This window comes from Phascolarctos cinereus, unplaced genomic scaffold (assembly GCF_003287225.1).
Source record: "Phascolarctos cinereus isolate Bilbo 61053 unplaced genomic scaffold, phaCin_HiC Scaffold_5;HRSCAF=322, whole genome shotgun sequence".
Taxonomy (NCBI): domain Eukaryota; kingdom Metazoa; phylum Chordata; class Mammalia; order Diprotodontia; family Phascolarctidae; genus Phascolarctos; species Phascolarctos cinereus.
The window spans coordinates 450,107,615-450,129,904 of NW_027555958.1; the positions used below are offsets into that span (position 1 = coordinate 450,107,615).

The 22,290-nt window shown below is 46.4% G+C and overlaps 1 protein-coding gene across 1 annotated transcript in view; it reads right to left on the bottom strand.

Annotated features, from left to right (window-relative positions):
• Positions 1-1,838: 1,838 nt before the first annotated feature.
• AGBL4 (AGBL carboxypeptidase 4) overlaps positions 1,839-22,290 on the bottom strand; it is a 900,343-nt gene continuing 879,891 nt past the window's right edge. Inside the window, exons 12-13 of the mRNA XM_020987710.2 lie at positions 11,750-11,846; positions 1,839-8,318 (exon numbers count right to left, since the gene is read on the bottom strand). Of these exons, the coding sequence (XP_020843369.1) occupies positions 8,198-8,318; positions 11,750-11,846 (218 nt within the window). The 3' untranslated portion in view covers positions 1,839-8,197. The remainder of the gene's footprint in view (positions 8,319-11,749; positions 11,847-22,290) is intronic.

A 22,290-nucleotide genomic window follows, 5' to 3' on the forward strand; every position in this document is an offset into this window, starting at 1 on the left:
ATCCCCAATTTAATAAAATCAAATTTAATAAGAGTTAATGTAAAGCTTTGCACTTGAGTTCAAAACTGTCCACTTCACATTTATGAAATAGGGGAGGCTTTGATAGAGAGCTGTTGTCTTAAAAAAGATCCCAGGGAGGGGGGTTTAGATGATCTTATCATCTAAAGTCAATGGTTGGCTATATCAGTGGATACAACAGGAAGACAAATTAGGAGGGGGCTGTCTGCTGCCACTGATGAGGAAGGGGCCACACTCCACAAAGCTCTTTCCAGTCTCCTCTCCCTACAGAGCTTGGTAAACAAGCATTTAAAGGTAACTGGAGGTGTGGCCAATCTTCTGCCAGATAATAGCCAGCTGCCCTTCTAATTCCATCAAGGAGAAATGTTTCCTAAAGGGAAACCAGAGAGCTTTTTCTTTATTTTTAAAAAATAGATTTTATTGATTTTTCTCAGTTTTTAACATTACCTATATTTTCCCTAGATCCTTTCCCCTGCTCTTTCCTAGAAATCCATCCTGTATCACAAATAATTTTTTTTAGGAAAAGAGGGGGATGGGAAAATTAATAAATATGTTGAAAAAATCTTCTGCAATATTCCACATCTGTGGATGCCCTGCCTTTGCAAAGGAGGAGGGGGAAGAAAGAGGAGATATCTTCTCATCTCTCTTTATAATTTACCAACATTTATCTTCAGCTGTTTTGTGAAGGTGGTTCTTTCCATTTACATTGCTGTCCTTATCATGTATGTTGTTTTTTTGGCTCTGCTGACTTTTTGCTCAGCGTCAGCTCACAGAAGTCTTCCTATCTTTGAATTATTCTTATTCATCATTTCTTACAGCATAGTAAGATTCCATTACATCCACAAACCACAATTCATTCAGCCATTCCCCAATTTATTAACATTTACTTTGTTTCCAGCTCTTTGCTAGCACCAAAATTGCTGCTATGAAGAAATATGGAGCCCTTCCCTTTGCTGATAATCTCTTTGGGGTAGATGTTTAGCAGTAGAATCTTTGGGCCAAAAGGTATGGACAAAGGTCATGACCAGGCAGTTTTCAAAGGAAAAAAAATCAAAGTCATCAAAAGTCGTATGAAAAATGTTCTAAATCACTAATGATTAGCAAATTAAAACAACTCTGGGGTACCACCTCATACCCATTAGATTGGCTAAGATGACAAAAAAGGAAATGACAAATACTGGAGGGGAGGTGGGAAAATAGGTATCTAATGCAGTTGACAAAGTTGTGAACTAAACCCACCATTCTGGAAAGGAATTTGGAACTGTGTCCAAGAGAAATCAAAGAAAAGAGGAAAATTACTCCTATGTACAAAAATATTTATAGCAGCTCTTTTATGGCAGCAGAGAATTGGAAATTGAGGAATTGTCCATCAATTAGGTAATGACTGAACAAGTTATGGTATATGAATTCAATGTGCTGTAAGAAATAATGAGTGGGGTGACTTCAGAAAAACCTGGAAGACTTGTTTAAACTGATGCAAAGTGAAATAAGCAGAATCAGGAGAACAATTTATATAATAACCCAAAATTATAAAGATAAACTTTGCAAGACTTACTAAGTCTGATCAACACAATGACAAACCATATTTCCAAAAGACCCATAATGAAACATATCATCCACCTTCAGACAGAGAATTAATGGACTCAAGAGTACAGATTGCAGTATATTTTCTTCTCTTTATTTTTCTTGACTTTTTTTTCATGGAACATCTCTAATATGGAAATTTGTTTTGCATGATTTTATATATATATTATATATACATATATATATATATATATATATTAGATACATTATTACATATATATTTGCTATGGGTTTTGTTTTTCTTGTCTTCTCACTGGGTGATAGAAGGAGAGAGGGAGAGAGAGAATTTAGAACTGAAAATAAAACAAAATTGAATAATAAATAAGAAGTATGGACATTTTAGTCACTTTATTGGCATAATTCCAAATTGCTTTCCAGAATGGTTATACCAATCCACACTCCACCAACAATGTATTAGCATACCTGTCTTCCCCTGATCCCTCCAACGTTAACTATCCCCATTTTCTGCCATCTTTGTCAATTATCTAGTAGTTGTTTTTGATTTGCATTTCTGTTCTTCTGAGTGATTTGGAACATTCTATCATATAATAGTTTGTAATTCTTTTGAGAATAATTCATATACTTTGGCCATTTATCTCTTAGGGAATAGTTTTGGGTTATATATGTGTGTGCATATATAATCAAATAGGCATGTGTGTATGCTATCCATATATCTTGGACAGCAAACCCTGATAAGAGAAATCTGATATGAAGACGTTTATCTTTTCCCAGAGTCCACCTCGGGATTGCCTTTTCCCTCTTTTTGTGTCCCCAGCACTTAGCACAGTAGTTGACACATAGTAGGAACTTAATAGATGTTTATTGATTGATTATCCTAGAGGCATTAATTTTTTTTTGTGCAAAAACTTCAATTTCACATGATCAAAGTTGGGGGTTTTTAATTACAAGTCGTCTTCCTGATGTCATGGTCCTCTTCGAGAACAGAGGACAAATCACACAACCTGTGTTAATGCCTTGTCAACACCTGGTCACCTCTGCTGGCTGCCCCTTGACTTTCTGGGATTCCTTTTGCTCTCTTTATGCTTAGTTTAACACCTTGTTATCTGTGACCACCTCCTGGGCTGGGGGCACATCAGTTGATCAGCCCTCTCTTCCACCTTACCCAAACATGCTCTATGACATGAGCAAGCAGAGTAGAGAGCAGCCAGTAACAGCCCCAACTTTGGTGTTTGATGAGTTGTTCATGTAAATCACTGTGCTCACCTTATTATCAAGGGAAGAGGAAGCCGGGGACCCTCTGTAACATAGTGACAAGTTAGCGTAGCAAGAGAAGGCTGACGTGGACTTCCAGGTCTTCCTCGGTGCAGCAGTTGAAAGAACTGGGCATGTTTAGCCTGGAGAAAAGAAGACTGGGGGCGGGGGGCAGAGGGAACGTGAGAGCTTCCTCTCATCATGTGGAGGAGGGATCGGCTTAGGTCTACCTGGCCCTAGAGGGCAAAACCAAGAGCAGTGGGGGAGGCAGTCGCGCAGAGGCCAATTCAGCTGGATGTCAAGAGAAACTCCCTGACCATGAGAGAGGTCCCAGGATAGCACAAGCTGCCTCAGGCTGGGGCAGCTTCGTTCCTTGGAGGTCTTCCAGCAGAGGTTAGATAACCACTCACCAGGTATGTTCTAGGAGAGATTCTTGTTCCATTCTAGGTGGACTCAAAAACTCCCAAGGTCCCAGGTAACTCAGAAATGCTGTGTTTCTGTGATAGGAGACTGGAAAATACAGGTCAATTTATTTATCGACCGTCAGGGATTCTATGAAATGAGCTGAAAAATTCATTCTGACAACTAGCCACCCAGGACACATCTTGGGCTCTTCCATCTCATGTCATTCTCTTCATCCTTCAATTTTTGCTCTAAGAGTCCTTGGGATACCTAGAGGCAACTCTCTTGTGAGTCCTGAGTCTTTTCTTCCCTAGACTAAACACTGCCACTTCCTTCATCTACATTTGGCTTGCTGGCCCGTCTCCTCACAGATTCATAGAACTTTAGAGTGAGGCAGCCCCTTCAGTACCATCATGTTCAGTCCCATTTTAAAGACAGGGAAACTGAGGCCCAGGAGGGGGTGGGGCTTGATTGTAGAACAGGTTAGTGCAGAGCTGAGACTAGAACCCAGGTTACCTGACTCAATGCTCCTTAGGCTTTTGATCTCATGAAATGATAAATGCAAGTACCAAGTGAGAGGAAGTGTGGGCGGCCATGAGGGCGGGGAAGCTGCTGCTGGTGGTATCTTGCAGGACAGCGAGAGGCAGGAGCCAAGCCTTCCTACCTTCATGAGCCATGTGGGGAGTCCTGCTCTGCCCTCCTACCTCTGCTTGCCTCCTGATGCCACCTCTCCTCCTCCCTGGCCCGGGGGCACATCTCCAGACCCAGAGCTGGGGATGCAGCCAGCTCCTGACCTCTAGAACTCCCTTCAGGGCAGGCAGGTGGGCAGCAGGTGGGAGGTGGGGAAAGAGGAGTCCAGAGCCTGACCAAGGGCACTGTGGAGAAATTGGGAATGAGAGTGATTCAGCCAGACCTCTCCAGGAGCTGTCTCTTCATAACCAGCATCAAATATTTATCATATTTTCTGTCCCTGGGCCACGCACTCAGACAGCTGTTAATATAAATGAAGCGGTCTGACTGGCAGCTGCCCAAGAAAAGAATTTAGTCTTTGGGGAAGGGGTAGAAGTAGTGAGTTCATATGCCTCACTGGGGTCTCCCTAAGGCTTTGGGCTTCAGCTTATAACCTTACTACAAATCTTCTTGCTTTAAAAGAACATTAGAGGTCACCAGGGGAAACCTCAGACCTCTGTGTTACACAGAGACCCTGAGCAACTGGGGTCTGTGTTAACATACTAATAAAACAAGCTCTCAATTCTATGGCTTGTTAAAAGTTAACTCACTTTTCTCATGACACAATATTCCTGTCAGATAGGGAGGAAAGGATTGCAATACATTTTACAGAGAAAGGAAATGACTTGTCCAAGGTCATACCATTATTGACAGGGCCAGGATTTAAACGCAGCTCTCCAACCGCTATACCACACTGCAAGCCTCAGACAGCCAGGGCAGCTGAACTGTGAGAGCCGGAAGGTAACAAGTGTGAGCACTGGCCCCGAGGAAGGTGTTACGTGGATGCCCAGCTACTCTAGGAGTCCCTCTGAAGCTCAGGGCAGGTGCTTAAAGCAGCCCTTTCTACTTGAAGGAAGCCCTAGGAGAAGCCAGGCTTCTTTGGGGGAGGGCAGTGGGTCAGTAGCTCCTCCTCTGAAGCTTTCCCCGTATCTGTTTACCCCTGAACTTGGTGTACTGTGCTGTTCTGCAGGCTGCCTGAGGTCTGGGCATAGAGCACACACACTGAACGCTCAGACAGAGGCGATGCTCAGGCTAATCCCCTTCACACTCCATCCCAGCCAACCCCAACCTCTTAGAGCCTTTGTCTTCCTTCAATGCTCAGCTCAGCTATTACCTCCTCTGTGAAGTCTTCCCTGATCCTCCCAACTGACTTCCCATTTCTCAGATTTTTCCTGGAGTATTGTGACTGTTCTCTTGACCCTTTCACTCCCTACCACTGCTGTACATATTTGTACTCTCTGAGAGAATGTACACTCCTACAGGCAAGGACTATGTCTGTTTTGTCTTTTCATCTCCGTTCCCTGGTACTATGTTTGGCACACAGGAGGTGCATAATTAACATTTGCTGGATCGGATGGAATCTTGTTGTAAGGTCAGTAACAGCTTGGCAACAACTTCTGACCGTCTCCATTGTTTTGGTTTCAGCGGTTACTAGAACCAGAGATACAACGGTCACAGGTCCCTATCTGAGCATAGAACAGTGTCAGAGGTATAACATCTGAACCATTAGGGAGAGGGAGTAATCAGGTTGCCAGGTCAGGTCATACCAGGAAGGCAGTGTTTAAGGATGGGACACAAGGAAGGATTCAGGACACACAGCTGAGTTGAATCAGAGTGGGACTTGGGCTAAGGCTGAGGTCTGACCTCTTGCGGGCAGGGCCCCTGGTTGGAGAGGCTTTGGGGACCTTCATATTGGGGTTGGATTAGGCGCCTAAAGGTTCCTTCCAGCTCTGGAATTCTGAGCTTCTCAGGGAGGGATTGGGACCCGAGCTCAGGTTAGACCTGGGCAAGTCAAGGAAACCCGAGGCATGATCTGAGCTGAAGCAAGGATGGGCGTAGGCCCTTAGACTCTTGTATTTAGGTTTCCTGGATGAGAGGCTCTAGCTATGAACAACCGCTCTTCTTTAGCTTGCCCCCCAGGTTCGCCCCTACTCAGCCCCAGCCACTTGGGTCCAGGCTCAAGTCTTCATGCCCAAAAGGTAACCCCCCAGAGTGGGATTTGCAGGTTTACATTTTGCCATTGAAAAGGTGGGTTTGCCTGCAGCTTGAGGAGGTGCATCTAAACTTCAAATCTCCATCAGCACCTAGTGCAGAATTCTGAACACAGGAAACATTTAGTAAATGACTGGAGGAGTGGACAAATGGATGCTGGATGGATGAATGGATAGGTGGGTGGATGGAGGGAAGGGTGGGTTCAAAGCGTCCTCTCCCACATCCTGGATGCTCCAGTTAATAAGCACCTATCCCAAAATGTGGTACTCTGAACCAAACATAATACTCTAAACGGGGTCAGCAGAGTGTTGGAAGGCACTCCCTTTGTTAACTGGGGACTCTAAACATAAGTGGAGGAATCAGTGGGCTAAAGAAAGCAACAGGAAGGAGTTGAGGGAAGGAAGACTCCTGGGAAAGCCAGCTGGTGTACAAACAAACCCCTTTATTTCCACTTCCTCCACTATAAGGCCCCCCTGAGATGGGTTGCATGCACAGCCCGGTGTTTTTGAGCCCATAAACAGAGGACTCTTGGCATCAATGTTTAAAGACCACCACGCAAGAGGAAAACACTTAAAAGGAATTTCTCTCTCAATTTTTATAACTAACTTTGAACATCTTCAACAGAAATATAGGGCCCACTGCCCAACAGGAGCGGTCCATGAATGCAGCCTGAATTCAAAGGACCTGTTCTCCAATCCCCACCCTGCTTCCTGGCACTTCTCCTAATCCATGTCTCTGCGAGGTCATTTTAATTATCGGCTGTCACAATTACTCATCTTGCTGCTTACCCAGACAGGGAGCCGCCAGCAGCCGCTGAGGCCACATTCATCATACTAAAGCACTTTTCCTTGCAGAAAAAAAGACCCAGCACTTAACCCCTACCACCTTGGGAAGGAGGATGGAGAAGAGGGCTTTGGGTTTTTTGTTGTCATTCATCTCTCTCCTCCAAACATGGCACAGGGGAGGGGTATGTGGGAAGGATTGTTTCTTTTCCTATTCTCTGATTTTTTCCAGTGACAATCACTTCCTCCCCCTACCCTGATTCTGCCATGGAATATAACCAATGCGGTATGGGTACAGGCACTGGTGCCAGACCCCGTCTGTGCTAAGGTTATGCGTTGACCTCAGGATACTTAGGGATAGACAAGCAACAAAAAACATGTTGGAAGGGCCCACCAATCTTGGATTTCTCGTTTGAAATAATCTTCCCAGGGAACTCAGTAGAAGCTTTCAGGGGAGCATTTGCTGGGGGGAAGGGAGTTTCATGCTAGGGTGCTCCATCTAGAAGTCAACAAAGCTGTGGTAGCCAGCATCCTTTGCTTAAGAAACTAACAAGTCATAGCAACATATGCAACTTTTGAAAAGCTCTGGAAGGAAAGGGGAAAGTTTGATCCATTGACCCACTGGATAGCTAATGTGAGGGACATGCCTCATCCTTGTCTCTCTTACCCCACTAAGGTAGCCAGGTCAGCTGAGCTGGGAGGACAGACAGACGTTTGCCATTACCCTGAGAAGGGTGTCAGCCTTTCTCCAACTCTGCTCAGGCCTGTAGGAAGGAGAGCAGAGCAGGGAAAGCCACAGCTTCTGGGCCAGTATTTTCTTTGGGCCGACCCATTGTCTTGTGGCTACAGAGCTGTTCGCTATGGAAAGTGGGAGGCCCAGAGAGTTGGGTGAGATTTCTGTGCACAGATCTGGGGATTGTGGGTCATCTTGCTACAGAAAATACCATTTGAATTCCATTGGCTTAGCAGCAAATGGGCCCAAGGTCTGCATTCAATTTATTATCAATGAAAGGAAAAGTCAGGAGTAAACTTCTACCATATCTGTCCAAATGTAGGCCATAATTTGGTTTATATAAAACCCGAGTGTGGCCTGTAACCCCATTATTTTTCAGTGTATGCTTATATGGTATATATACATATGTATGTATATATGTGTCTATAATAAGTATATATGTATGTAAAATACACATATACATGTATGTGAGTACATACATACATACATACATCCCTTTCTTGGGTCAGGTATATAGCCTCTCTTTTTGGTTGGCCGATATTTGGATCAATATAGAAATCTGTGTGTCCTTTCCCTACCCCTTTCAATTCTCCCCTTTCTTTCCAGGCTACTTTTCATTTCAGAAATCCTCATGTGGGAAATGAAGGAGGGCTTCTCTCTCCAGACCCAACTTTGTGACCCTCTCGCCTCTGCTGGCTCAGAAGGGTGACCCTTCTCCCGACCCCTGCCAGCATTCTCTGCATCTTTATGAGGACTGAGAGTGGTCTTTGTGATTGAAAGAGCTCTTCTTGTCTCCTCTGAAGGCCGAGCGGGAACCTGTCTGGGCCCGAACGTGTGAGTGCTTGAAGGGAGGTGATCTTTCCTTCCTACAAAAGGGAACAAATCAGAGAGAAAAGCATGACTCAGTGACTGAGGGCACCAGGCTGAGCTTGGAACCAGACCTTTGCATCTGCTTCTAGAACAATGGACTGCAAGTGAGGCTGCATTGACTTCTAACTTGGAAGGGTTCTGAGATGGAAGGGACCTTAGAACACAGGAAGCCAGTGTTGACAGGGGTTTTATTTCAGTCCAGGGCACCTCCATCAATCACCCAGGCCCCAAACCCAGGTGTCATCCTCAATTCCTCGCTTGCGCTCACCCCACATATTCAATGTGGCTGACCCTTCTTACCTCCTTAGACATCCATAGCATCTCCCATTTTTCTCCCTCCTCTCTTCTAACACGGCCACCACCCTGATATGAGTCCTCATCCTCATCCTCATCCTCACAGCTTGACAAGTGAAATAACCTGGTTGTTGATTTCCCTTCTCACTCCAGTCCACCCTGCACTTAACTGTCAGATTGATCTTCCTAAAGAGTAGGTCTGATCATGCCACATTCCCTGCTCAATAAAATCCACATAGTAAACATTTCATCAATGTTGAGTGGATAACCAACTTAGAAGATAGAATACAGAATGCCCAAGGTGGTTAGGGACCTTAAGTCACGGAACATGATATGTTCGACACATTGAAATATCCATAGATCTCACTGTCTATCTATACTGACCTGGGCTGGAAAAATGACTAGGTGACTTCTTCTCAGATTTTCCCAGGCAAGGTAAGAACTTGTGATTGGGCTCCAGTAAGAGAAGAAGGTCAGGGGAATGGATGCTGATTGCAGTGAATCTAGAACCCTAGGGCTAAGCACACTACTCTTTTAACACCCTATTTTTCTTTATAAAGAGGAGGTGGGAAAGCAAGAGAATGAAAAGTATGATAGACTGCAGAAGAGAAATACACAATTAATGGTCCCAATTGTGAATGTGAATGGGATGAATTCAACCATAAAATAGAAGAGGATAGCAGAATGGGTTAGAAAACAGAATCCAACAATATAATGTTTGCAAGAAATACATTTGAAATATAAAGATTTACACAGTTAAAATAAGACACTGAAGCAAAATATATCATGCCTCAACTGAACTAAATATTTAGAACAAGTCTGATCAATCTAGTGAACAACAATTCCAGAGGTCCGGCAATAAAGAACACTAATCACCTCCTGGCAGAAAGGTGAGGGTACAGAATGAGACATATATTTGTATGCACGGCCAATGGAAGAATTAGTTTTGCTTAACTATCGCATGTGTTACAGGAATTTGTTTTTCTTTTCTATTTTTCCAATGGAGGAGGTGGGAAGAAGAAAAAGTTAATGCTTGTTCACTGACAAAAAAAATAAAATTAGAGCTACATTAAAATTGTGTCACAGTTCCTGATGCTCAGGATGAGCTATAAGGTTAGGCTGGGAAGTCAGAGACAACAAAAAGGTTTTGAGGGTTTTTTAAAAATCTATATTGGGAGAGGGAAGGAAGATCAAAGGAGAGAGAAGGCCTTCAGAGAGGATGAGATGATGACAACAGGAAGAAGGAAATGCTGCTCAATTTTTTCTTCTTGTTTGCTTGTGAACAACAAAAGTGAAGAACAAAAATGAATAACAGTAGATAGCCAAGAGAAGGAAGAAGACGGTGAGAGGCACCCAGATGCCCTTGATGCGTTCAAGTCATCTGGTCCTGATGAGGGACGTCATTGGGTTCTAAAGCAAAGAGCAATGGGAAATACCAAGGAATGGAGAAAGGAAACTTCTTCAGAAAAGTGAAGAAGACAGTGCCTGCAGACTCTGGACTGGGGAGCTTGGCTTTGGTTCTTGGGAAAACTCTAGAACAGAACCATTCAAGAAAACAATGGTAAACCTTGAGAAAGGAAGCAGGGATTGCAAAGAGCCAACAGGGCTTCCTCAAGAACGAGTCATCCCAGACTCACCTCATTTCCTTCTGGGACAGGATTACTGAACTCTCTATGAATGGAGAGGTAGTTTATCTCAATTCAAGCCAGGTTTTTATAATCTATCTCAGACTCGTCTTGTGGAACCAGAGTGGAAGTTCCTTGAGTACAAGGACTGTTTGTTTCACTTCTGTGTTTTTATCTCCAGAGCTTGGCAGAGTATCTGGCATACAGTAAGCACTTAATAAATGCTCATTGGTTGGTTGACTATCTGGTGTGGGCTGATTGGTAGTACCATTCGATGACTCAGAACTGGCTGGAAGGATGCTGGATTCAGGATGTTGGACTCAAAGGGTAGGTCTTAGTAATTCAGCTGCATTGTGACAGGAGTTCCCTGGGGCTTGGTGCTTGGCCATGGACTGCTTGACATTATTTTTTAATCAGATCCTAGAATACACACTCATCAAATCTGAATTTGGGCTGGAGTCTCACCTCTGAGCACTGGCCCAGGTGAAGATGGCCTATGCTGCTGACACAGGTGGGGTGGGGGAATGGTTACTCTTCTCCTTGCCTCCTGGCCCAGCTCTTGGGCAGTTCCAAGGAGCTGTGCCCTTCCCCCCCGGCCCTCCCTAGCCCCTCAGCTATGCCAGGCACAGGGGCTGACATTGACATCTCATAATTATCAAAAGAGATGGGAAAAACAGCAGCAGCAATAAATTCTTAGGCAAAACACATACTTATCTTTAAAAATCTGAAGTGTTCCCTGTTCTACCATATGCTGCCTGGGGGAGGGGGAAGGGGCAGGTAGGAGGAGGGAAGGAGGGGACAGCCCCAGCAGAAGCCCCAGGGCCAGATCCCGGCTCCACCTCCCTGCTAGCCCTGAGGGCAGTGTATGTGATGGAGGCCAGGCTTGGGGAAAGAGCAGGGGATTCTGTCTCAGCCTCCAGAGGCAGAACTGGGGGTGGGATCTGAAGGCATAATCATAGTCACAGGAGGCCATGGATTCCCATCCCCTCATTGTACTCAGGTGATCTGAGGCCCAGGGAGGGTAAAGGCAAGGACACAGTAGGATTATGGATCTGGAGCTGGAAAGGTCCTTAGGACTAATGTTACAGATGAGGAAACTGAGGCTGTTATACCTTGTTCCAGGTCACACAAGGAATCAGCAAAAGAGACCAGATCTGAACCCAGTTCTGCTGAGCCCAGCAGCATGCTGCCTCCTATTTCCGTCACTCTAACTATTTTTTTTTTCAAAGCCCTCTCCTCCCAAGAGCCAAGGGAGGGGAGTAAGGGTCACTGTTCCCATCTTAATCATCATAGTTACAACAGTAATTAACATCATGTCAGGGGTGACACTGACAGAGCCCTTTAAGGTCTCCCTGTCGGACTGAGAGCTCCCTGAGGGCAGATCCCCAGCACTTAGCACTGGAGCTGGCCCATGGGAAGGGCTTAGTAACTGGATGCTTGCTGCGATGGCCCATGATGCCATGGGTCACAGCAGACCAGGCTGCCCCCCTCTCTACGAGCTCCCTTACCTGAGCCTGGGCATGGGAAAGGACACTTTCTCCACAATGGGGTTCAGGCGATAGTAGTCCATGAAGGTCCGAGCCACGTTCCGCCCCAGCTTCATGTCTGAGCATTCTCTCGTTAAGGAACCTTTTTGAAAAAGTGATTTCAAAGGAAAGGCAGAGCGGTGGACGGGGTTGGGGCTGCCCAGGCCTGCTGAGCATGGACAGACTCAGGCCCAGCGGTTTGGCCTGAGCTACTGAGCCAATCACAGAATCACAGAAGCTGAGAGCTGGAAGGACCCTCAGTGGTCCCCAATCCAATCACCTGGGGCATCTCTGATAATGCTCATCCAGCCTGAGCTGGAAGACCTGCAGGGAGGAAGGCCACTCCACCTGGGAACACATCTAACATGCAGGAAGTTCCTCCTGGCATCAAACCAAAGTTAGTCCATTTTCAACTTCCTCTCTAACCCATCCCCCCATGCCTCTGGTTCTGCCCTCTGGGGCCAAGTAGAACAAGGCTATATGGCATATATACAACAACACTTTAAATACTGGAAGGCGCCCCGAGCCTTCTCTTCTCCTGCTAAACATGCCCAGTTCCTTCACTCTACATATGTCAGGAAGGCTCAAGGCTCTTTCCCATCTTGGTTGTCCTCCTTGGGCCATCTCCAGTTTACCAACTGTTCCTAAAACATGGCCCCCACAACTGGACACACGACCTCCAGATGAGGCCTGGCCTGGGCACAGGACAGAACAACCATCATCTCCTCACTCCTGAGGCACTGTGACTTCCTACATGCAGCTAGAATTGTTAGGGGGTGAGTTCCCTGTCACTGGAGGGTTTTTAAGCCCTTACCCAAAGCAACTCACAGGGAAATGCATCAGATTCTGAGGAAGAAGACTCTGGGATTGATTACTGCCCCACTCCCTTCCCCACATATTCTCCCTTTCGTTATCTGAGACCTCTCTCACTCCAGGCTTAAAAGGTCTCCTAGCCACAGAAGCTGTTGCCTCCATCTCCCCAGTATCTTAAATCTTTTTCTAAAGACAGGTTGTTTTAATTGAAAATGTTCTCTCCATCCCTCCCCCTCACTGCCCCCACTTTCCCCAACAAACAGACCCATTTGCAGTAAATCATTTTGTGCGAGGCTTTCCCTGCTGCAGGAATAAATAACCGGGAGCTGGGAGGGGAGGGGAAGGGAGGGGAGTGGGGGGCAGTAGCAGCCAGTATTTAGGCCCTGCTCATAGGCCGTAAACCTTTACTTTTTGTACAAAGCTCAGCCAAGATGGCAACTCCCCAAAGCAGGGCTGGTTCAGGGGTGCTCCAGGGCTCACCCGAAAGGGGTGAGAGCCAAGATACCCAGATCTGGGGGGAGGCAGGTAGCCAGACATTCATACTGGGGGAGGGCATTGGGTCCCTTCTCCTGAGCCTGGAGTCAGGGGAAATGCAGGTGTGACTCCTGTCCACTTGCCCAGGTATCTCTGTGGCCTCAGGTGAGCCCTTGGTCTCAACGAGCCTTAGTCTCCCCATCTGCAAAATGAGGATAATCACACCTAGCAGCACACACCTCCCAGGGCCAGAGACCAGGCTATAAAGAGAACAGGAACATGCATGTAAATGATGGCTCCAATTAATCACGCTTCGGGAAACAACACTGGAGCTCAAGTCTCTGAACTGAATTTCAATCCCTGGGACTGTGCCCAAGGCCTCAGTCTCCCTCTTTGTGAAATGAGGTAGGGGTCAAATTAAATGTTCTTGAATCCCTCCTCTGCCTCAGACATGCCCTGATTCTACGATCTAGAAGTCACAACACAGATGACATGCTGAGAGCCCGCCAGGACATCAGAGGCCCTCCAGCCCAACACCCTCATTTAACAGATGAGGAAACTGAGGCTCAGAGTAGGAGAAATGACTTGCCCAAGGTCACCAGGTTTCTTTCTCTCCTCCTAACCCAGTGAACCATATTTGGCTAACGTATGAGATAGGGTAGAGGGCCAGAGCCATTAAAGAGATCGAAAGACAGATAGATGGACAGACAGACCGACAGATAGATAGATATAGAAAGACAGATGATAGACAGATACAGAAAGTTAGGTGGATATTAAATAGGTTAGATAGATAGATAGATAGATAGATAGATAGATAGATAGATAGATAGACAGACAGATAGTGATAGAGAGATAGACAGGTACAGAAAGATAGAGGTTAGAATTAGATCCTAGATAGATGATAGATAGAAAGATGGATAATGTAGATAGCTAAGCGGATAGATAGTATTTAGTAAGTGGCTACTATGTACCGGGCACTGGGCTAAGCCCTGAGGATACAAATATAAGCAAACAAGACAGTCCCTGTCCTCAAGAAGCTTACATTCTAAAGGGAGAAGACCACATAGAAAGGGGAGCTGGACTGCAGCAATGGCCTCCTAACTGATCTCCCTGCCTCCAGCCTCTCCCCTCTCCTATCCATCCACTCAGCTGCCCGAGTAGTTGTCCCAGTGTGGGCTCTGCCCTAGACATGCAATTGTTCAAGCCCATTCTCTGCCTCCTTATACCTATCCAATGAACCCAGGGTCTCCTCAGCCTGCCGTGTGAAGCCCTCCATGACCTGGCTCCCACCTCCTTTATCTGATTCTGTCCCACTGTGATTTCTGTATGCCAGCCAAACTGCGTCTCATCTCATCTTTCTCCTTCCCACTTCTGTGAATTGCCAAAGCATTCTCCATGCCAGGATAGGGCCTTCCTTTCCTCGTCTACCCTGAATAATAAGACTTCACCTTTGTTGAGGGCTTCAAAGCTGGCCAAGCACTTTCTTCACCCTCCAAGAGGAAGGTGTGCTAAGACTAGCCCATTACAGAGAAGAAAGTGGAAGTGCTCAGCTGTGAGTGGCTCACCCAAGGTGACCCCGCTAGGATCCAGCCGAGCCTCCCAGCGACAAGGCTAGGACTCTTTCCACTACAGAACTCATTGAGAGCCTTCTCCTTCTGGTGGGCCCAGCTTGGTGTCACTTCTTCCAGGCAGCTTTCCATGACCCCCAACTGGAACACCACAGGAGCACAGGCGCCAGCCTGGAAGGAGCCCCAGACCTTATGGATGGTGGGGGGATGGGCTGGGTGGTCTCTAAGGTCCCCTTGTGTTCAAAAGCCAATCTATGACCCCCTCCCATTTTACAGATGGGGAACCTGATGACCTCCACCCACTGGATGTGGACAAACCGCACAGAGCCTGGCATACAATGAGTGCTTAATAAATACTTGTGACTGGCTGACGGCTTTGAGAGCCGAGTTCTGAAAACAGGGTCTCCGTAAATATCGTCTTAGCAAATTTTTGCCCATGAACATTTAGACTCTGGTAAGCAGAGCAGGCAGGAGGAAGAGGCTTTAGAACAGGGAATGTCATAACAGGGAGGGGCCTGAGAACAGGGGATGTCAGGGCTGGGAGGGGCCTGAGAACAGAGAATGTCAGAGCTAGGAGGGGGCTTAGAACAGGGAATGTCAGGGCTGGGAGGGGCCTTGGAACAGGGAATGTCAGAACTAGGAGAGCTTTAGAGATTATCTAGTCCAGCCTCTTTATCTTATAGATGGGAAAAACGAGGCCCAAAGAGGGGATATAATTCGTCATTGTCTTCCTAATGACAAATCGAGAATTCAGTCCCCTGTACCACTTTGCCTTCTGTATGCAAATTGTTATTTTTAACCCAAGAACAGCCCATACACACACTCACACACATCATACCCACATACATGTGTTCACACATATACATATATGTTCATACACATATACACGTTCATACACCTACACACATTTGTCTGGCTCTATGCCACCTGTATAGGGGTGTTCCCTGTATGAAATCTCCCTGCGCTGAGGCAGAAGGCAGCTCATTTATGTCCCTGGGACACAAAGACCTTAAGCGATGTGCTCAGGGTCACACAATCAGGATGTATCAGAAGCAAGTCCTGCTGCCTCTAAAGACCAGCTCTCAAAGTACGAAATTTTGTTACCACTCATCAATTAAGTGATTAAGTACCTAAAAACACTGTGTTTGATACAAAACAAAAGTGTGTCTGAAACAACAACAAAAAAAGTGCCAGGCATACAGTAGGTGCTAAATAAATGCCTATGCCCTTTCCCCTTCCCTGATCCACACTCTATCTCTAGACACAAGGGAGATCGCATAGTAACTATTGGCCTCTGTTATTCCTCTGCTTTACGCCAGAGGGCAGCAGGGAGACCTAAAGCGGGTCACTGTAAGTAAGGACTCCAGGACCCCTTGGGGCCTTCAAGCAGAGGGCCGATAACAGAGCATTTGTTGGGCGTGCTCCAGTGGGGGCTCCTTTCTGATATAAGTAGGGGTCCCTACCTCAGGGGTCCCCTCCAGCTCTCAAACTCTGTCCCTCTGTAACATCCAGAAAAAAGTCCTGCTCCAGAGTGGCCTGGGTTGCCCGAGGAGGTAGTGAGCTCCCCATCGCTAGACACCTCCAAGAAGAAGCTGGCTAACAACCCGTCAGGGTGTGCTGTAGCCCTTGAGAGCCCCCTGATTCTAGGTCAGTGATATCCAGTGAGGCCTGCCCAGCTCTGGGCCTCTGGGCTTCAGACTCTCAGCCCCCAGACCTGCTGAGATGTATTCTCCCAGCTTCCTGCTCCCCTCAAAGCAAGGAAGTGGAAATCTCACAGGGAAGGACTCTGAGAAGAAGCTTCCATTTGACACTGAGGACCTTGGTGATGAAAAAGAAGAGTGTGAGCCTGGTAAGAGTGTTGGGTTGGAAGGCTCCCCAAGGAACATTAGGTTCTCTTTATAAAGGAGGAAGCTGAGGCAGTATGCTTTGGCCAAGGTGACAAGGCTAAGACAGAGCAGAGCTGGGCTTAAGGTCTTAGACTTAGAGCCAGGGCTCGATGGCATGCTCGGCTTAGGGGTCACCTCCTCCTGGAAGCTTTCCCTGATCACTCCCCCCTCCAAGATTCCCCTCTTTAATCTGTCATCTCCTTCTGCCTGATGTCTCCTTCGCATCAATCGCATTCTAGATGGGGGAAGAAGGGCTGTCATCTGGCTCCCCATGCCCTCCCCCAGAGCCAAGTCAGGGCCCCAACCCTAGCTGGGTCTCATTACTTTACAAAGGAGCCTTTTCCTTTAGGACTAGAGACCTGTGTTCGAGGTCTGGGCTCTGCTGTTTACTAGCAGTATGACCTTGGGCAAGGGCAAGGCCTGGGCTCCCTCCTTTGCCAAGGGAGGGGGTAGGACCATTTAGTCTCAGGTTCTCCCACCTCCTGAGTCCAGAAGACACTCCTGGTCCACACCTGCAGCCCATCCCAGCCTCTGGTGGCATGCAGGGGCCTTGTCTCACTCCCAGAAGCTGCCACCTTGGCCCTGGAACATAGGACCTGCCTCTGTGCCAGCCCCACTTCAAGCAGCAAGCTGCCTCCTCTGCCAGGTGTCCTTGGGGTGGAGACAATATTTACAGCCCATCTGTATGTCTCAAATCCACTTCTAACACAAGAGGGACATTCACCTCTTCTCTTCCTTGTTCTCAGTGCCCCCTCCCACCCCTGCCACTTGCAATTTGACATCCTCTGCTAGTCTTTTTCCTATCCGCAGTTCTCTATGACTTTGGAAATTGACTCTGTCTTCCCACCTGGGCCCCGGCTCCATAATTGATGGCATTTTTAGTTAGCTCGGCTCGCCTCCTTCTAACGGCCAGAGGCCGCTCTCCTGCTGCGTGGGAATATATTTTTAGAATTTTCGACTGATATGAAGAAGAAAAAAAATCCAAGAATAAACACTGGATAAATATTTGCCCATCAGCACAGTGGGAGAGGCCAGGGAGAGGTGAGAGAGAGAGAGAGAGAGAGAGAGAGAGAGAGAGAGAGAGAGAGAGAGAGGAGAAACAGAACAGAGAGACAGAGATAGAGGATAGAGAGAAAAGGGGGGAAGGGAGAGAGAGGAGGGGAGAGGAGGCAAGCAAAGAGAGAGGGAAGAGAAGAGAAAAGAGTGAGAGAGAAAGGAAAGGACAGAGACAGAGAGAGAAAGACAGAGAGACAGAGAAAGGAAGCAGAGGAGAAACAGAACAGAGAGAGAGAGAAAGGAGAAGAAGAGGGAGAGAGATGAGGGAAGAGAGAAAGAGAAGAAGAGAGAGAGATGGAAAAGGAGAGAGAGACAGACAGACAGAGAGTGAGAGAGACAGAGACAGAAAGAGAGACAGAGGGGGGAGGGAGACAGAGAGAGACACACACAGAGGGAGAGAGACAGACACAGAGAGAGAAGCAGACAGAGAGGGAGGGAGGGAGGAAGGGAAGAAGGGGGAGGAACAGATACAGACACAGAGAGAGAGAGAGAGAGAGAGAGAGAGAGAGAGAGAGAGAGAGAGAGAGAGAGAGAGAGAGAGAGAGAGAGAAATGAGCCTACTTTCTGAAGGTGGTTTTCTCTTCCCATCTTCTAATTTGCTCCATCAGAATCTGAGACTCTTAGAGTCAAAGACTCTCTGACATCACAGGATCATCAAGTCTCAGCGACATAATCTTAGACTCCTGCGATTACCAAATCTTATAAACAGAAGCATAGAATCGTCAAATCTAAGGCACATAAAATCTTTGGCTCATAGGATCCCAGCGTCTTAGAATGATAGAATCACCAAGTTCACAATGAAGCCGGGAATGCTGAATCCGAAAGTGACCTGGCCCGGTGCCTAGTCTGGGCTCAGGATGCCTCCGGTAGGTCTTCCCTAGCTGAAGGTGCCAGGGAGCCATTTCTGGGAGGGGCGTGAGGAGTGGGGGTAGAAGCACCTCAGAGAGACTGTGGGGACCGAGGAGATGGTCTGACTGGATCCTCTCCGCTAACCAAGCAGTGAATGGGAGGCTCGGGGACTGGTTCTGTCACTGAAAGGGGGACATCTTCCACAAGACTGCATCATCCTCAGCTTGGCCCTTCTGCCATTTTATTTTTCGGCTGCACCTGGTGAGAGACAATGCTATTCAGGGAGCAGTGTCAGGGTCTCTTCCCCATCAAGGCTACGTGGCCCAGAGACACAGGCCTCAGATGTTAGCCTCTGCGTTTGTTCTTTCTCATCCTAGGTGAAGGGATTCGAATCTCTGAGCTTGTGAGTGTGGAAGGATCAGGAGGGCATCTGGGCATCCTGGCATTTCAGAGACTTGGTTTGCATCCAGTGAAGCTTTGATGTCCCGAGGAGCCAGGGGCCATCTTCAGGAATAGCCTGCAGGACCCAGACCAGTGGTAGCTGCAAAGAGAACTCATCCCAGATGATGCTGCCTTTGGATATGGACTTGGTAGGCCAAACACTCCGTAGGTATTAAGCTAAGTTTGAGGCTTTTCCCTCCAGAGACTGAAATGGTCCCCAAAGTATTAGGGGAAATGTTTATTCTTTTTCCCCTATATGTTTGAGGTAAATATCCCTTTGTAAAAGCTAACTGATGCTGTGTAATTAAATGGAACTGAGGTATAATCAATCACTCTAGTCACTGGCCCCCAGTAGTGGGAGATGTAGGGGAATACAGCTGATGGGGTCTTGACCTGGTGATATTTAAGAAAAGATACATCCAAATTAGGATGGGTAGGTGGTGCTGTGAATAGAGCCTGCAGTCAGGAAGACTCATGTTCGCAAGTTCAAATCTGGCCTCAAACACTTACTAGCTATAAGTCACTTCACCCTGTTTGCCTCAGTTTCCTCATCTGTAAAATGAGCTGGAGAAAGAAATGGCAAACCACTCTAGGATCTTTGCCAAGGAAACCCCAAATGGGGTCATGAAGAGTTGCACACAGCTGAAGAACAGCAACACATCTGAATTCCTAAGGGTGCCCTAGAACCCTGAGGGACAAAGGTCTCAGTCTGGTCTTGGAAAAGTGAGGCCAGAGCACACTTAAAAAAATCAGATAACCAAATAGTAGAAACAAAGTCTTAGACTCATAGAATCTTAGATTCTCAGAATTATAAAATCACCAAATCTTAGAACACAGATCTTAGACTCACGGAACCAAGAAACATATAATCTTGGAATCACTGAAACGAAGACATCAAATCTTAGAATCATAGAGTCACCAACCTATAAAAGCAAAGTCGTCATGTTTTAGAACCAAAGACTTATCAAATCTTGGAAGCAAAACCTTAGAATTATACAATCTATGAAAATCTCAGAAATCGAGTGCTATTATCTCGGAAACAGCCAGACTCTTAGAATTAGAATTCACTATGGTTGCAGGTTGTGTCAGTTCATCTTTCTGGCACTAGGTGGCGCAACAGACAGTGTTGGACTTGGAGTTTAGGAGCTCTTGCGCAGACACTTCACTAGCTATGTGACCAAGGCCAGTTACTTAGCCGCTCTCAGACTCAGTTTTCTCATCTGCAAAATGGGGATAATAAAAGCTCCTTCCTCCCAAGGTCGTTGTGGAGGCCAAATGAGATCACACGTGTAAAAAGGCTTTGCAAACTTTAAAGCGCTCTATAAATGCCAGCCATCATTTTTATTTTCTGAGCCTCAGTTTTCTCCTCTGCAAAATGGGTATGCCTTCACTATACAGCATGCAGGATTGTTGGGAGTGAGGAAGTATACAGAAAGTACTACTGAAAATGAGCTATCCAAGTCTTCCAGCCAGTGCTACAATATTCTCCATCTTCCAAGGCTTTGCTGGATGCAGAGCTCACTGCCTAATAAAGCAGGAAAGGGAAGGGGAGGGAAGGACTTCTCACGGCTCCACTTTTCATGGCAGCAAAGAACTGGAAACAAAGTTGCTGCCCACCAGTTGGGGAATGGATAGACAAAGTATAGTCTGTGCATGGAAGAGAATATTACTGCACCATAGTAAATGACAACTACGAAGAATGCAGAGAACTAGGACCCAGGCACAGAGCAGAGGGAGCAGATCCAGGAGAAAACCAGACCCAGTGGCTGCAACATGTAACCGAAAGGGAGAACAGCTGAAATCAGAGCAAATGCAATGACCCATCTCGGTCCCAGAGAACAGATGATACAACGCATTTCCCTCCTCTCAGTGGTGAGGTGGAAGGCTATGGGTGAAAAATGCTACATACTACTACTAAGAAAAGCTAGCATTCATATGGTGCTCTAAGGTTTACAAAAAGCTTTAAGTATATTATTTCAGTCTTACAACAACCTGCAGAAGTCTTTATTTTACAGATGAGGAAACTGAGGCAATTAGAGATTAAGTGACTTGCCCAGAGTCACACAGCTAGTGAGTGTTAAGTGTCTGAGGCCGGTTTTGAACTCAGGCCCTCCTGACTCCAGGGCCGGTGCTCTATCCACTGCGCCACCGAGCTGCCCCTTTTCCCCCTTATTATAATAACTGATATGATTCCCCTTACTGGGGCGTAGTGGTGCAGCTGAGATACAGTTATTGTGTGATGATAAGTGATGTCAATAAAAAAACTTTGTAAACTTTCTAAAAAGTGAATGTACTGATTTACTGTTAATTTTATAAATGTGCTTATAAACCCAGTTGCTGCTGACTGTTCCTGCTAAGAATTATCAAAGTTAGGGATTAGGGATCTCATCTGTGTGGGAGCCCTGCTGTGACAATTTACCATTAGAGATTTTTTAAAATAATTTTATTTTTTTATCATCTTATTTTGTTAATTCCTCCCCCCCAAAAAAAGTCCAACTTAAATGTTTCCTCTTCCAGGAAGCCTTCCTAGAGCATAAGTAAAATGAGGTTAAGGAGGCCTAGGGCTGGAGAAAGCCTGAATAAGAGAATGACTCGTATGTGTTTTACAGATCTTAAAGAGCCATCATACCAGTCATCATCATTATCATTGTCATCATCTTCATCATTATTATTATTATTGTTGTTGTTATCTATGACACACAGGAGGCTGGACATGGAGTTTGGAGGGGCTGAGTTCAAAGTCCCACCTTCAATACATACTGACTGTGTGACCTCGGGCAGATCACTTAACACCCCCACCCCCAGTGCCCACACTATTCTCTAAGCCTGTGAGTTGCAGAAAAAAAAGGGGGCTGCTTTGCCTTGGAATAGGGAGTTCCATGCTGGAAATTTCCTTGGCTGATTTAAAGCAAGGAAGAATCAAAATAAGTAAGAAAAAAAAAAGAATAAAAACCTAGTATGTGCAAGGCCCTTATTCATCCCTGGGGATATAAAGATAGACATGACTCGGTCCTTCCCTCAAAGAGTTTACAAGCCTCTCATCACACGGAGCACAGAGCAGACAACTAGATAGTGCAGTGGATAGAGCACTGGGCCTGGAATAAGGAAGACCCGAGTTCATATCTCGCCTCAGACACTTACTTACTGTGTGACCCTGGGCAAATCACTTAACCCTGTTTGCCTCAGTTTCCGCATCTGTAAAATGAGCTGGTGAAGGAAAGGGCAAATCTCTCCAGTATCTTTGCCAAAAAAACCCCAAATAGGGTCACGAAGAGTCAGACAAAACTGAACATCACACAGAGCATTGTGGGCAGACTAGAACACAGGCCTCCTGCCCTCCCACCCACTGCTGCTCCCCTTCACCTCAGGAACAGGCCTCTTCCCTCCCTCTCCCTACACACACACACACACACACACACACACACACACACACACA